The sequence below is a fragment of the Tachysurus vachellii genome, chromosome 12 (assembly GCF_030014155.1).
Source record: "Tachysurus vachellii isolate PV-2020 chromosome 12, HZAU_Pvac_v1, whole genome shotgun sequence".
In the NCBI taxonomy this organism is placed as follows: domain Eukaryota; kingdom Metazoa; phylum Chordata; class Actinopteri; order Siluriformes; family Bagridae; genus Tachysurus; species Tachysurus vachellii.
The window spans coordinates 16,577,962-16,595,164 of record NC_083471.1 but is presented as its reverse complement, the minus strand read 5'-3'; the positions used below and the strand labels follow the sequence as shown (position 1 = coordinate 16,595,164).

The 17,203-nt window shown below is 40.7% G+C and overlaps 1 protein-coding gene across 1 annotated transcript; it reads left to right on the top strand.

Annotated features, from left to right (window-relative positions):
- Positions 1-3,761: 3,761 nt before the first annotated feature.
- rgmb (repulsive guidance molecule BMP co-receptor b) lies at positions 3,762-16,463 on the top strand. Its single transcript, XM_060883622.1, has 3 exons — positions 3,762-4,243; positions 9,859-10,400; positions 13,842-16,463. Exons 1-3 carry the CDS (start codon positions 4,144-4,146, stop codon positions 14,493-14,495), a joined length of 1,296 nt encoding a protein of 431 aa, XP_060739605.1. The 5' UTR covers positions 3,762-4,143; the 3' UTR covers positions 14,496-16,463.
- The last annotated feature ends 740 nt before the right edge of the window (positions 16,464-17,203 follow it).

Below are 17,203 nucleotides of genomic sequence, written 5' to 3'. Positions count from 1 at the left end.
CACTGCGTCCAGTTTGTCCCCCACCTTGTGCTCCTGGTTGCCAGGATTAAATGCTTGTTTCCCGACACCCTGTGTAGTTATCCTACAGAAAATGGATGGATGGATTTTGACATTGATGAGTCATGTACTGTCAGTGTAAAACACAATGTTTTGAGTACAAAAAAACTAAATACACAGCACCAGCCTTTTTAGTGTACACTTCAAACCCTGTGCTTTCTCCGAAGCTATTGTAGTCTAACCACAGTGGGGTTAAAGTAGATAGGCAGTACATAGAAATCCAGTCAGCTGCAGAGGCAGTGCACTGTAACTGATACTAGATGAATCCTACAGACAAAAATAGAAAATGCATGAGCTAGGAAGATGGTGGGTGTTTATAGGTTTCCAGAAAAATAAACAATTTAAAAATTAACTAGTTCATATATACAAATCAGAACTTACTCTACTGTATAAACTCACAGATGGGCAAATGGAAATGATTTACATAACCAACAGGTAATAATGAGGTGGACTTTTAATGAACCCTATCACGCCCAAGACTTTCAGAGACTTCCCTTGAACACCATAATCTCCCATTCTATTACTCTAATTCATTCTTTACTGAAAACATGCTTTAAAACGAATAACAAAAAGCCTAGTACTGTACCGAGATAGACTCTTACTTTGTTACACTAATAATTTGAAAATAAAGTTGTGCATTCTGTAAACCACCCTGTACTTTGCAAGGTCATGAAAGGTCAAGAGTCTAACTAGTGACTGACATCTGTTCAATCAAGGACAAAGCCAGTGATAGAAGAGCCAGCATGCTCTTTTTGTCCAATCAATAAGCAATTATTACAGTATGCACACAGAGCTTTTTCTGGCATTCTTCAAAACCCAAAAGGTTTAAAACCAACCAGTTTATTACAATAGCTGAATCACATATTTCATTGTCCACAGAACCTATAAAAATCCACTATAACCCACCAATTCACAGAGTTTCACGCTGCGGTCAAAGAAGTGGTTATGGAGAGGAATTATGCATAAAAATATGATCCACAAGCCATGTCCGACTACAGTAAGAGCCAATGTTTATTTGACCCCAGACTGTATTTTGGTCTTGAGAGAGGATTCTCTGCACCACGGCTGATTGCAGGCAGGTCCCTTAAGCCATCAGGGCAGAGAGGATTAGAGGAATAAACATCTTGAAGCTCTGCACTTTCCTTTGCCTGTTATTCTATGTGGAAAAGTGTCAATTCAGTTTAAGCTGCACAGAACAAACCATGGTTCTTTAGTAAGTAAGAGGGTTATTGGGGAAAAAGAGGGTTTAAAAAAATAAACTAAACATAAAAAATATACAAATGGATCTATTTTCAGTTTACTCAATAAAATAAAATGACATTTTGAATCTTCTGTCTTTCTCTTTACTAAATATGATAGACGATTGGGCTTATTTGTATACTGGATCTGTTCTCCTGCTGGGTGTGTGTGTGTGTGTGTGTGTGTGTGTGTGTGTGTGGGTAAGAGAATGAGAGAGAAATAGAGGAAAAGATAGAGATAGAGAAACAGCAAGGGAGAGTGTGTGTACTGCATACATATGTGAGTTGCTGTGTGCATGTGTGTGTGTGGGTGTGTGTGTGTGTGTGTGTGTGTGTGTGGCTGTGCATACTGTACAACATCAGATGAATATGTAACAAGCACCTGCACATGTTCATAAGTATCCTGTATATTGTTTGTGTAGCACATATGATTGTAGCATCTCTCATCTTTGCTTATTTTACCTTTCTATTCTTATTTATTACCACATAGACACTGCAAGCACTGCAAATTATTTTACTATTATGTTGTTGTATGTTCTGCTGCTGTTGATGATGATGATGATGATGATGATGATGATGATGATGAGAAGGAGGATGATATTATGCAGTTCTGATCAACAGATTTACTGTAACGTTTTTATTTGATATCTTTATTTAATATGATGCTAGTAGTAATCTTAGCTTTTGTTGGACTTTTGTTTATGTGACTTTTTATTGTATTTACTTATAATTTATTTAACACGTTTTTAAAATGTTGTATATTAAAATGAATATAATATGAAATCGCTTAATGAAATTCAGCTCTCTGGTAGATGAAGGGATATATTTAACATGCAAATCCTCTCTCCAGAATCCTCTCTCTCAGCCACCTTTTGTGCACATCTCTCACCGGGATTTCCTCTCGTGCGCGATTCACCATGATTCGGTTCTTTACGAACAACTCTTTCAAGGGGGAATCGATTCACGAGCACAACGGAGTTGTTTTTGTCTGCACACAAGACAAAATGAGTGTACTACCTTGTAATACCAAATAAACAAATCAGTAACAAATTTCACAACCTTTCACACCTCTGGACTCTGTAGGCCTTTGTCATTTCTTCATGTAGATTCTTTTTGTCCACACCCTCTGCATAGCTATAAGTCCTAAATGTCAATAGTCTGTTTCCCAACATTTGTATGAAATTTGTTTTGGAATAGTGGATAGTGTTAATAAAGAAATTACAACTTGACGCAGGTCTAACCTCTTACCAGATCAGATCTATGCTCCTGGTCAAATTCTCATGACTTCTGCCAAGACTGCCTTCTACAAGGAAAAGCTTGAAGCTTCGGCACATGATCCTCATAAGCTCCACATCATATTCTCTTCACTATTCAATCCTCCAGCTCCACCTGCTTCATCCTCCCTGACTGCTGAAGACTTCACCTCCTTTTACAATGAGAAGATTGAGAAAATCTGCCAGACCTTCACTTCTGCCCTGTAGCAGGGGAATAGATTATACAATTCATCCAGTCTTGCAATCCTACCACCTGCCCACTGGATCCTATCTCTTCCACTATTCTCTGGACCATCTTGAAAGACCATCTTGCCCTTCATCACAACAATCATTAATGGATCCATAGCATCTGGTCATGTACCAACAACCTTCAGAAAAGCAAAGGTCATTCCCATCCTGAAGAAACCTGCTCTGGAATCCATCAGACATAATGGGTAACATTGAGGAGATGGACATTTACTCCACACAGACTCTCCATTGGTGTCCCACAAGGCTTAGTTCTTGGTCCTTAGAAATTTAGGTTGACGTTATCGTAAGTCTGTAACCTAGTAACCCTGTGCTGATGCATTCATTGATGGAGACTTTAAAGCACTTTTGTATGTCACTCTGGATAAGGGTGTCTTCCAAATGGCATCAGTGTAATTGTAATGCTTTACAGCTCCAGGTTCCCTGGTTTGACTCATATCTCAAGAATCATCCAAGGTTATCACTCCAAACGTGCCCAGGATAAGTTCCTCATCCTGCACAACTGTAACTAGGATAAAGCTGTTTAACTGAAGATGAATAAATAATGATAGACACATGCTAAATGTCTCTAATACATAGAAAAATACATTTTATATTTTACAAGACCTCTACACAGCTGAGGCCAATTTTGAGCCTAAACTGATGATTCCACATTTTGACATTTTAGTGCACAGAGAATATAATAGTATATCATGTACAGTATCTCAAGCACATGACTGCTTCTGCCGGTTGAAAACAGCACACTGCCTGAATCCAACGAATCATAGCGGATTCAAATCACTTAAACCGGTTTAGTTCGTGAGAATCGATTCGTTGACATTCTGAAGGCAGGCGGGCGCGTGCAGCTAGCCGGGGGGCGGGCTTTCCGCTAAACCCAGCGGTAGGCTGATGCACTATCGATCACTCGGAAAAAGTCTGGAGGGGGAGGATAGATTTCCGTACGGAGGACGATCGCGTAGTGTGTGTGTGTGTGTGTGTGTGTGTGTGTGAATGCATGCATGTGTACCTATGGTGTGGATTGATCTTCGCCTCGCGCTCGTTCTCGCGCTCGGACTGACCGTTTTGTAAAAAGAACAGCACCCGCGTGCTCTCTCTCTCTCTCTCTCTCTCTCTCTCTCTCTCTCTCTCTCTCTCTCTCTATTCGGGACCGCAAACAGTTGCGCTACTCCGATTGTTTGTTCGGTGTGTTTTCGGGGCGCGGACGGTGAGAAGCGGCGACTGAATGCGAGCGCGCGTGAAGGAGTGAAGTTGGAGCAGGACGGAAAAGCGGAGCTCCGGTTTGTTGACGCGCGGAGTCTCCGGGTCGCTCCCCATCGCGCGCTGGATGGATGGGCATGGGGCAAACGGGATCTTACTACCGCGGGGCTGAGCGCCTTCTCACCGCCTCTCTACTGATCCTGATCACCCTTTCACTCCTGCTCCACACTGGTGATTACACTTATTCACTTTAATACTCCCAGCTGAGCCAAAAGCTCACAGCTTCTATAAAACATTATTATTACACTATAACGCACAGTCACGCGCTCTGCTGTGCTTCTTATACACTTTAAGTAGCTACTGTATTGTCTGGTGTGGCGCATGGGATGGTTTGTGCTTTAGTATAATAATATATATTATATAATAATAATAATAATAATAATGATGATGATGATGATGATGATGAAGTTGCAGTATAAAATAGACAGTGTTTGTTGGAGCAGATGTGCTGCATCAATCAACACAAACCTAATTTCACACTCTTTTGGCCCCAAGCAGAATGAACTGGGGAAGTGGTTCTTGTTCTTGTCTAATTTGTTACACTATGAACTGGTGCTGATTCATATTGAGTACTATTTAACTGTGAAACTGACCCGAATCAGACCCTTTGTGTGTGTGTGTGTGTGTGTGTGTTTGTGTGTGTGTGTGTGTGTGTGTGTGTGTGTTTTTTTTTTTTTTATTGCTGATGGATTCATGATGTTACTGAGCCCCTGAACATGTCTGGCTCATTATATTTATGATTGCTGGTCTATAGCTTATCAATGCTGAACCTCTGACCGACTGCAGCCGCTGATACTTTTACATATAGGCATCCTTTAATCCTGTCTGCTATAGCAAATAGAGCTGGACAAACTTTAGTAATGTAGTTTCTATAGAAGTATCTAAAGAAATAGACATTGGAACAGAATGACAGAGTGTGTTTCTGTAAGTAGGAAGTCTCTGTAGCGAATTTCTATTTATTTATTTGTTTGTTTGTTTGTTTATTTGTTTATTTATTTATTTATTCATTTATGTTAGGCTCATATTCTGTTCATCTAAGTTCTTGATCTGCAAATAGAAGACGATTTTCATACAGAGATCTGTTTCAATCTGCAGAAAATCAGGAATCCTTATAGGTTAGCCTATATTTGTGTATGATCTGTTTTTTCCTCATTAAACAGTGGTTCAGGGTTAATCGTCTATCTCAGATATACTTCTGTTCACAAAGGATTTGACGCATGTCAGAAACACAGTTTACGTGCGACTTAGTCGTGTTTGTCTAATGTGGATGTCTTATTATACTCATTTGAGTGCCTTATGGTTTCTGAGAGCTTGGGTTGTTTGTGCAAAGGAAAGTGTGAACCCATTTGGTGTCCTGGTTTCGTCTGGTCCTGTCTGTTAGCTATTCAGAGTTAAAGGCAGCATTAAAACTGTATTCCTGCAAAAGTGCACTCACACCTTTTATCATTCAGTTTAACCTGGGTCCTGTCAGGGCAATAGATCAGATCATTTGATCATTCTTGTGATATTAGCCACATTAGGATTTAGTTTCCCAGCATTCACATTACATCCATTATAAAATAATAATAATATAATAATGCATAAATTACTAAGAATGCAAACTTATATGGAAACATGTCAAATCAAGGTTCAGTAATGTGCTTTTAAGACACTATAGTTGTAAGATCTCAGTCACAGGAGTCTCAGTCATGCAGCCGTAGACTATGGGAAGCGGAATACACTTATCATTTGGACTTCTTTAAACATTTCTGAAATATTTAAGAATTGCAGTCTGTCCAGAAGATACTATTGTGTTGCAGATTCCCAGTGTCACTGTATGATATTGTGTTTTAGTCATGCTTTGGCCACCAGGAATTTAAAACATCTTTTAAAGTGGGCTGACAAAATATTCTTTATTTCTGTTTTCATCCGTGAATCTCTGCTGGAGTTGGTGGAGTTCCAAATATGCAGGGAGTCTTGATTACATTTGACTGAGCATAATGTTGTGCTGCCTGTTTCTGTTTGGCCTTTTCCCATTTCTAATAGCTTGTGGCTAGACAAGATGATGGAAAATTAATCTTTTGTTATCACCTGGCTCCTGTTAAACGTGTGCCGAAAAGTCCAACCCTAATTTTCAACACTAGATCAACACTAGTTGAAATGATTTCAGGAAAGCTTTGGTGCTGCAGATGTCACTGGAACACGGTGGGTTGGTTATAAGCTCCCCCACTGTAAGACGTTGTTGAAGTTCACTCCTAGAGAAGAAGGAGGATGGGATTGGTAGGGGTGAGGGGGGTATGCGGGGATGCAGTTGACCTTTCTGCCCCGGCCAAATTCCACATCTTGAAATTTCACTCGCTTCACACACCGGCGAGGGCCCCTTTGCAGCTGAGAATCGCCTTGCAAAGCGCATGGCCACCCTGAGAAAATATTTCCAGTGGCTTTAATTGCAACAAGGGTGTGCTCTGTGCTCCGAAACGACACACTTCAGCCCTGCAAATTAACTCAGCCTGTGAAACAAACACCTTGTTTTTTTCTCTCCGTTGCTCTCTCTCTCGCTCTCTCTCACCCTGTGGTTTATTACGAGCTTGGTTTTATGATCTCGGCTGAACCAGAAAAGAAGACCAAGGACTTTGTTCTTTTCACGCCTGAGGCACTGAGGCTGTGAGTTTACTTGGCAATTAAAAAAAAATCAATTCAGAACCACAGTGTGAGAATTTTGTATTATTAAGGTGTGTAATATCGACATATGAACTGGGTTTTGTGAAGCATATAGTTATAATCTGTTAAATTCATAGTATATTACAGAGGACGTATTGAGGGTTGAGTTGATCCGCGTTACTATTTGGCAGTACACAGAGACATTCTAACACAAACTGTGAGAGTTTGATTTGAACACGCCGTACTGCTAGTAATACTTTATGATCTGCTGCCCCCACCTGGGGGACCCCTGAGACATTCCATTTCTCACTCACTCTAAAATTACAAACAGCTTTAGGGGACGAAGACGATTGGCCTACTTTCGCTTCTCCCCCACATTTCTTCTCTTATCAAGTGTCCCAGTGTCATTGTTGTTATTGGTATGACTGTGGATCCAATTGCACGGCTCCCATTCCGACAGCGTTTTTGAAATGGCAGTGTCAGGTGACATGCTAATTGTGTTTCAGCTACCTAGCCACAAAAAAAAACACACACACAAAAAAAACACAGACCGTGTCCATGACTGCCGAGAATTCTATCAGGATCAGCCGTCATCGTAAACCTCGGCCCATGTTCTGCACGTGACTGTAAAGATTTGGTCTTCCACGTCATTCTGAATGCGTAGTCATGATGAAAATCACATCTCAGGGACTAAGGCTTTAGGGGACAGGAATAAGGAAGATTGTGAGCTCAAATTACAGCACCACCACCACCATACTGCAACTTTTGGATTCTTGAGCAAGACCCTTCACCCTGATACACTCTGTATCCCTCTTAGTTGGAAATACCAGCCAAATTAGTAAATGTGGTGAAGAGACTAGACTTAAACAGGCATATTCTTACAATCCTAGCTGAGTTCCTTCATCCTGTAAACGTCCCAGACATCTCAGTGTCAGAGGGCAACATCTTGCCGTTGCCCCACACATGCAGCTGGGTGAAGTGCTAGAGGCGCATGAGTTTGCCAGGTGATGAGGTCATGTGGTGGCCTCATCTGTGAAAAGCCTCTCTGTTTGTGGGTGAGATGTGGGGCATCTATAGCTAACGTGGTTACATCTACTGCTTTGTCTTCTAGCATTTTCTGTAGCTGCCTATAGATACATGCGCTATGCCTAAGGCCTGTGAAATTAATTCTCTTTCTATTTCCTGGTTCTAGATTTCACCAGACAGGATGCAACAAAAGAAATAAAAAATATATTGCCCCATTGACAGTTGATTCAGTGGCCTTCCTGATGGAATTTTTCAAAGCTTTTGCCTTTGTACCACAACATGGCTTCAGCTGGTCCTCCATATTGTTTTACAGCTTGTCAGTGAAACCCAATCTGCTCGTGCTTTGTCATGCCGGCTGCAGTGGAGGACGCTGGACCGATCTGCCATTGGCTGCAATATGCCATCATCTGATAATCAAATCAGGTGGATTTGAATGGGCTGCTCTTGCAGGCTACAGTGGGGGGCGCTTAGTGTGCAAGATTGAGTCATTACACGAGTGTTAATGGAGAGGCTGCAGCTGATATCGGATTATGAAAGGCCTCTCTAAACCACTCTCTCTCTCTCTCGCTCTCTCTCTCTCTCTCTCTCTCTCTCTCTCTCTCTCTCTCTCTCTCTCTCTCTCTCTCTCTTATTCTTTCTTAGTTTTCCCTCACACATTCTCTCAATCTCTGAGCTAATGCACTTGGAACACACTTTAAAGCAAGTCACAAGCTAATGGTGTATGAATGTACTTTTCTCGCTCTCTCAGGCGTTTTATTTTGTGCTATGTCATCGCCGGATAATGGAGTGAAGTGCTTCGCGTGTGAAAATTGCATAATCAATAATGAAACGGAGCCTCTTAGCGTTTTTAAACAAAAACCGCTGTGGCATGTGTGCGTGATCGACATTTGCATTCAAGTGTGCACTTAAGTGTCCAAAAAGAGAACCAGAAAAGTTGGTGAACCTCCCTGCAAAGCATTTCTATATGTATCTATGTATAAAAATCATCAAAATTGCATTTGAAGTGAAACTAAGTGGCTAAAGCTGCTTATTAGTTGCATGGTGGCTCTTTTGTGTTTCTAGGCCAGGGTTCTAGCTGGACCGTATTGCTTTCACAGTAGAAAAGCCTCCTCTGTTTTGATCCTTTGAGGTGCCGTTTTATTTGATCTTATTGGTGCAATAAACAGGGTCCACCGGCGATAAGGGACGATTTTACACGCTTGTTGAGTTGTCTCTCTCTCTCTCTCTCTCTCTCTCTCTCTCTCTCTCTCTCTCCCTCTCTCTCTCTCTCTCTCTCTCTCACTCTCTCGCTCGCTGTTTCTTGGTCCCGGAATCTGACCTTGAACAAACACTCGGCACACCCTTTAGACAGATCTGGGACTTATAGAAAATTATTTGCACATATGTACAGTGTACAGCACAATAGTCCTTAACAGTACATTGAATCATGGTTCATTGTGTGGTGATGAGCAATTTGTAAGCAAATAAAACGGATGACACAATAACAACATAATTGCCGGTTATTATACATAATCAGATAATGGACTTAACTGCAGAGGTTCCTGTGACAATTAAATTACTCTCCACTTTCTTGATAGATGTGAGACAGGAAAATAAACTACTAAAAACATTTATTAAAACCACACTTTATTGTATTTTTTATCTCAGTACAACAAGCGTCATTTCAATGCACATATAGAAAATGTGTGACCCCTGATAGAACACCGATATTTTCCCAGCCTCATTTATGTTTCTACTCAAGAAAACAAAAAAAAATTTAGGAACACGTTAATAGAAAGAAATGTAATTGCAAGAAACTTGTGAAGAGCAAACACTTGCAAAATAATGAAAAGAAATGGTTTTATTTCCTATTTTCAAGGAATAAACAAGGCATGTTGTTATAGGAAAATCATCAGTGTCGACTGGTTTATTTTCTGACAGCAGTGTTGTAGACCACATTCATATGCAGAATTGAACAGAATGTACATCCCAATTTCTCAATGAATCATTTTGCAGCCAAATCAAATCTATCTTTAGTTAGTGTAAAGTAGTTGACGTTAGCATTCTCACAGGGTTCATGATTATGGCTCAAATCCATTGCGGAATGTTGTGTCATCTTTCTTCTTATTCTTCTCTCCCAGGTGAAAGTCAGGTCCAGACTCCACAGTGCCGTATCCAGAAGTGCACCACAGACTTCGTTTCGCTCACATCTCACCTGAACCCGTCTCTGGATGGCTTTGACACTGAGTTTTGTAAGGCGCTGCGGGCTTACTCGGGCTGCACACACCGCACCGCCAAAAGCTGCAGGGGCAACCTGGTTTTCCACTCGGCCATGCTGGGCATTAGTGACCTCATGAGCCAGAGGAACTGCTCCAAAGACGGACCCACGTCCTCCACGCACCCGGCCGTTTCTATCGAGCCCTGCAACTACCACAGCCGCTTCCATCATCACCAGGCTGCACCCACTGCCACAGGCACAAGGGTCCCCGGGGCACCGGAGCACGCACGACCCAACTACCTGTTCTGTGGTCTGTTTGGAGACCCGCACCTTCGGACTTTTAAGGACCAGTTTCAGACGTGTAAGGTGGAAGGGGCGTGGCCTCTTATTGATAATAATTACCTGTCAGTGCAGGTAACGAATGTGCCAGTGGTGCAGGGATCAAGTGCCACAGCAACAAACAAGGTGAGCTGACCTTCTATTGTGTGTTATACAAATGTACTAAATGAATGAACACAATCCTCTAATTATATATACAACATGATTATAAACGTTTATCAAACCACCTTCTGATTTGATTTAGATTTTCATTTTGTATGTTTGCTGCTGTTTATACTCAGTTATACAGCATTGCCTTTGATTTCTTGAATCTAATTGGACAGAAGGCATTGATTCATTTTGTGTAACAGCAGCTCGGGAAATAATAATGTAGCGTAATCACTGCTTTTCATTAATGCGCGTGTTATTATACATAACTGTTTCCATAGCAACAGTGACTTGTGTGTCAGATGCTCCATATAATATCAGGTTAATAATAAAACATGCTGACATTCAATAAAGCAAAAGATATTATCATTGATGTGATGGAGTTTTGTGAAGGAGATATTTATTTAATATTTATGAAAAGGGGGCACGGCGACATGGTAGCCTCGCATTTCTGGGGTTGGGGATTTGATTCCTGCCTCGATTTTCTCCCTGTGCTTTGTGTGTTTTGTGTGGGGCATGTGGTAGCCTAGTGGTTAAGATGTTGGGCTACCAATCAGAAGGTTGTAAGTTTGATCTCAGGTCCACCAAGCTGCCACTGTTGGGCCCCTGAGCAAGGCCCTTAACCCTCAATTGCTCAGCTGTATAAAAAAAAGAGATAATGTAAGTCGCTCTGGATAAGAGTGTCTGCCAAATGCTGCAAATGTAAATATGTAAATGTGTTTTCTCTGGGTACTCCGTCTGGTTTCCTCCAAAGACATGAATTGTAGGCTGTTTGAAATCTCTGTGTTTGTGTGACATTGTGACGTTCAGTGAGTTGGCATCCCATCCAGAGTGTCCCAAACCTTGTGCCCCAAGTCTCCTTGAATAGACACCACAGTTAGTAAGTTTACTGTTAGGGAAAAAAAAGTTATCAGGTCAGAGGACTATGTGCTTTCTTGTTAGCATTACAAGCAGTGCTGTTTTTATAGAGAGAGAAGACAGAAGGACTATTTATAGCTTCTATAATGTCAACAATTGCAGGAAATACTAAGAAATACCAAGTTATCCCGCAATTTGAAAGTCAAATTTTTCTGTTTTTTAATTAATAATAAAATGTAAATTGGATGTTATAAGAAAACTCTGTGTAACAGATTTTCTTTAAGAATTGTATGGTGCATTTTTATACAATTTGTGCTCTGTGGTGCTTCATTTCTTTGGATAAAGAGAAGACAGCAAGACTAACAAATTCTGTACAGTATGAGATAAATACAGATCTATACAGATGAGCTGTAGTGAAGTAATTGTATACTTAGATATCTGTACCTGGTGTGAACAGGTGCAGTTTGTAGGCATACAGTGGTTTTAATATGTAGTTAGTGGTTTAGTTGTACTGCATTCATTTGCCCATCGACTATGTAGTTCAGTAGTATATAGTGTGACTGGATGATGTCCCACTTCTACAGTGTTACTAGTTCACACCAAAGCAACCTTTGTATTACTGTATATGTTGAATTAATTTATTACATTTACATTTCCAGCATTTGGCAGGTGCCCTTATTTACATTAACCTGATTTACATTATCTCATTTTTATACAATTGAGGGTTAAGGGCCTTGCTCAGGGGCCCAACAGTGGCAGCACAACAGTGGCAGCTTTGGTGGACCTGGGATCGAACTCACAACCTTCCAATTGGTAGCCCAACACCTTAACTAGACTACCAAACCCCCTGTAATTCTATTATGAGCAGCAGACTAAGAAAGGCAACTAGTCCTAGATGTCTGGGAAGTCTACAAAATATGACAACTTTGAGTGAGTGTCTACAGGTGTTAGCAAAACAAAGCACAGTTTTCAGGTCTTGTGAATAACACTTGTGACTAACAGGTCTGTGAAACTCTAACGTCGTTAATGACTGGATATAGCCCGGACTCAGGCGTGACCCTTAATAAGGTGGCCTTGAAAGAAGGCTCTGTCTCAATCTTTTTTCCAACTTGTCCGACTGTAAGACCTCACACAAACACACACACACACACACACACACACACACACACACACACACACACACACACACACACACACACACACACACACACACACACACACATCCATGTACACACAAACACAGTATATTGACTGCTGCATGCTAAACGCCATTCTGTCTTCCATTGAATGTAAATATTTGTCAAACTAGCGGAGTTTCGAGACACACGCTCTACACAAGTCGTCTCTTCTCTTTTCCCCAAACTACAAAAGTGAAGCTCATCCAAGGTCACGTGAGGGGTACAACACTGGGCTGTGTGAGGGTTATAACTACCCACCTCTCATTTGTGACCTTGTGACTTTGGAGGTGGGGCGCGTTATTAGCGCCCGGCCGTAATTATTAGCACACATTGCTCAACTGAGGCCCTTTCAGCTGCCTCACCTAATGGCTAGTTAGTGGTCATTTTTCATCCTTGTCATGAGAACAAAGCTTGCATTCATCCTGCACTAATGTAACACCACACATCTTGTTACTCTGCAGGCTTCCCTTGTTTTTTGTGTGTATGTATGTGTTATGGATCAGCGTGACTGAAAATCTGTACAGCATGTTTGTGTGTTTCATAGAGCAAGTGTATGCTAACAGGCAAATACACGTGACGTAGATTATTATCTAAAACAAAAATACAGATATATTGTAATATTTCATGGTTTCACCTTTTAGTTAAATGTTTGAAATATTTATTTTGTATGACCAACACTTAAAATTCTTTAGGCTTTTATATGTAATTATACGTATTGTCAGTATGATTCTAATTTGTGACTGATATTAAATTTACCATTCTGAGATTTTGGGTTATGGGTTTGACCAGAGGGTTGTGAGTGTAAATCCTTGGATTGACCCCATGCCATGAAATCAGCTTTCCATCCTTGGGAAAAAATATTTGCCCCCTTGAGATTGAGCATTAAAGGAGCAGTTTGTCATTCTCAGGGCCTTCTGTGGCCTGTGATTATAATTATAATGAAAATACTAACACCCTCCTCCTCCTCCTCCTCCTCTTCTCCCTCCAAGCAATGCCCCCTGCCAAAAGCATTGCTGAACAGCTCTGTTCTTGCATTACAAAGTAATAATAGTTCTTAGAGCAAATGAATGTAAAATGGACCTATAATACATTTAAAAGCTACTCTGCTTGGTCCAAACATTGCAGACACAAGTACTGGTCTTTTAGATCTGTCTTTTAGAAAGGCTGGTGTACAATTTTTTATTATTTTTTTCCAGAATTTCCTCCTGGCACAGTATTTATGAGTTGAGCAGTGATATGACTTGCAGTATTTTTTGCTCGGTATACTGTATGTTGAGTGTACGGTGAGAACATGAATGTGTTTGCACCCTGTGTTAAAAAACAAAACAAAACAAAGAGGTCTGAATGTAAGAGCAACTGACCATGTTCTGATTTCTGTTTCCAGATCACTGTCATTTTCAAACCGTATCAGGAGTGCACAGAGCAGAAGGTGTACCAGGCGGTGACGGATGATTTGCCAGCGGCGTTCGTGGACGGCACAGTCGTAGGTGGCACAAGTGAGACACGCAGCCTTGTGGTGTTGGAAAAGCTGGCAGGTCGTCATGTGGAGCTGCATGCCGCCTACATTGGCGTAACAGTGGTGGTGCGCCAGCTGGGCCGTTACCTTACGCTGGCCGTACGCATGCCCCATGAGCTTGCTATGGCTTATGATGACACTCAGGACCTGCAGCTGTGTGTGAACGGCTGCCCTGCCTCAGAACGCATCGAGCTGCCTGCGCTTGGCCTCCAGCATGGAGCAGCTCCCTCTCTCCCTGCTCTCTCTACACCTCAGCAGGCCTTCAGCCTCGAGAGTGCCTCCAGGAAGTGCAGCGAGCATCTGCAGGTCCAGGACATCTATTTCCACTCTTGCGTCTTTGACCTGCTCACCACCGGCGACGCCAACTTCACCGCTGCCGCTTACAGTGCTCTCAAGGACGTGGAAGCGCTGCACCCTGAGAGGGATCGCTGGCACATTTTCCCTCGCTCCACAGCTGCATTAAGACTGACAGCAGCCCTGAATGCACTTCTCGCTTGCTTATTCGCCGCTGCACTTTTGTAAACAGCGCGGCCAGGACTGACTCAACTTTCATAATAAAATTCACGGAAGCACGAGGAGACTTTGTAAACAATCAGAGCATTACATGTAAATATGTTGTGTAGACAGAGGAAACAGGAGAGGCTCCTTCGTATGACTGTAAATTTGTGTACATGCCATTTTCAGGAGAGCTGAGGTGCTCGGTGAATTTTTTTATGTGTGTGAAATTTTTTGTGACTTTTGTTTTGGTGTCGTCCTTGCGAGAGGAAGTCTGAATGGAAGCACTTTATTTTTTACTTTGTTGCGACTACAGAACAGTGTTCCACAGAACCGCAGAGCTCAATAGTCTCGGATAGCTTGTCTTTTTAATACCCGCAGGCTTTTTCAAACCTTTTCCTTGTGTCTGTATGTAGATAGGACTTGCCTCACCATGGTTCTCCACAGAACAAGTGACAGTCGGTTATTTCAAGAGTGCAGTTATTAGTACAGTAGTAAATAGTAACGTGCCTACAGTTTGTAACACAACTGCAGTATCTGTCTAGAAATCATTTGTAGTCTAGAGCTCAATATTGTTGTTGGACTTTTGTGTAAGTGTGGCATGAAAATATGAAGAATTCAAACCAACACAGCAGACATGGGTTGAAGTAAAGCAGGGATCTTATAAGGAACTGTTCAGTAGTCTGTTATCCATCCTGCAGACCAAATGTCATTTCATTTGCATTTAATTCTGTCCTGCATTTCATCAGTTACAATCAGAATATCTTTGTATCCGGCACGACTGAGTACAGACGGCCAAACCTTTTATAGCCAGGCACGTATTTTGTACATTCAGTCTGATTTAATTAACCTTTTCCTCTCAGTGCAGTAATGGTTAGGAATTAAACACACTGAAGAAACTGGATTGCTAAAATGAGTCACGTTTCGGTTCCATGTGAGTTGATGGAACTGCAGCTTTTCCTTTAGCCGCTCTTGGCTCACACTTGATGGCCTTTTCTTTAGCCTATTTATTGCTAAACAAGATAGACTTTCAATTACAACGTATCTATTGTTCAGTATAATGTCCTCTAACCAAAGATTTTGTGTCATTCTGCTGTTCTTCATAAGAGATAATTCATTTTGCCATAAAGGATAGTCACTGTGATTGGCATTTCCTGATTTCCTGATTAGCATGTGAAGCGCTGGACATTACAGTATGCTTCATGTGCTGACATCACGCTGTTAAACCTTCTTTGTCAGGATTTATAGCCTTGTAGTGTTTAAGAATACAGGCATTTTTTAATCTCTCCAGAAGATGCTTTTTGGACTTTCTTAACATGTCTTTCTGTAACAAAGCTCACTCTGCTTAGCATTTCCATTTATCTGACTATGCCAGCAATGCTTATTCTTTTTACTCTGAATCCCTTACAGTGCATCCTAATTGAATCAACACCCACCCTAAAAAGACTTGCTACTGTAGACTCACATTTGTATGTTCATTTGTTTGCAACTACTGCCAGTGCTGAAGAGCTGCTAACATACTGTGACTAGGTTTTATTAGGAACACTGGGATTTTCTGTGATTGGCCAAATCCTTGGTGATGATTTATTGGCCAAATCCAATATAGGCTTTATTTCGCCATATAATAGAAAAGACCAGAGCAAAGCATCTGAGTGCAATTAACTGCAAAGATAAGCCTTCATCCTGTGTTTTTGCTTTGTTGCGTTTGATCTTGTGATATTTTTTTGAGTGAAATCTGTTTTTTTTTTTTTTTTTGTGAAGAGTGACTGCTCAATGTTTATACTTAAATTATTTATGAAATATAGTGTATTGTTAGAGAAGGTCCATATTCTTGCTGTTTGGAGAAAAAAAATAACATTTCAGACGTGATTGTACTGCCACCTAGTGGACCACCGTTGTTACATCAGTGTTTTAGTATTGTTCTGGATGCAGCGACTGAAAACGAGGAGGAAAATAATGTGTTTTATTTAAAAACATTAAAAGAAAATTGAGTAATTATTAGAGCCTTGAGTAATTATTAATGAGTTGTTATTATAGTAAAAATGATAAAATGACTGTTAATTGTGTAGTGGCCAGGAAAATAGTTTAACATTTTCTACTGAGTAATAGGTACCAAAAGTGCAATATGTTTCTTTAAGAAAACAGAGAACAGAAATGGCTTTAATATCACCAGTTACTTTGGAGAAAATTTTTTTACCGTTTTTCTTTTTCTCAACAGTTCTGTGAACTTTTCTAAGAATATATTTCCCCTAGTAGGCTAGGCTAGGTAAAAAGAGAAAACCCTCAATCTCTTAATTCTTCATGCTCTGAATGCCTACTTTCATATGAGCCATTATATGAGCACTACCTCAGCATGTGAGTGTGACATGACAAAGAAATTCAACAATGAACAAGTTTTTACTTTTAAAACATTTTCCCACAACTGAAATGGAGAAAGGTTTTCATTTAAGTTCCATTGATATATGCCACACATTCCTCTACATTTATAGCTGAACCTACTTTTATAACGTTACCACCAAATGTTTAAGAATTGTAAGTTTACTATGCTAATATAGTATAGTACTTTATTGTGGGTAAAGAGTTCTCACAAATTATCATCTACACCATTCACATCAGCCACGTTAATCTTAAAGTAAAAGATTTCCACACTGACTCAATATATGTAAAATATATGGATAATATTCATTTTGGCTGTTTTCTATTTTTCGATTGCAAAGAAACTGACAGGTTTTCCC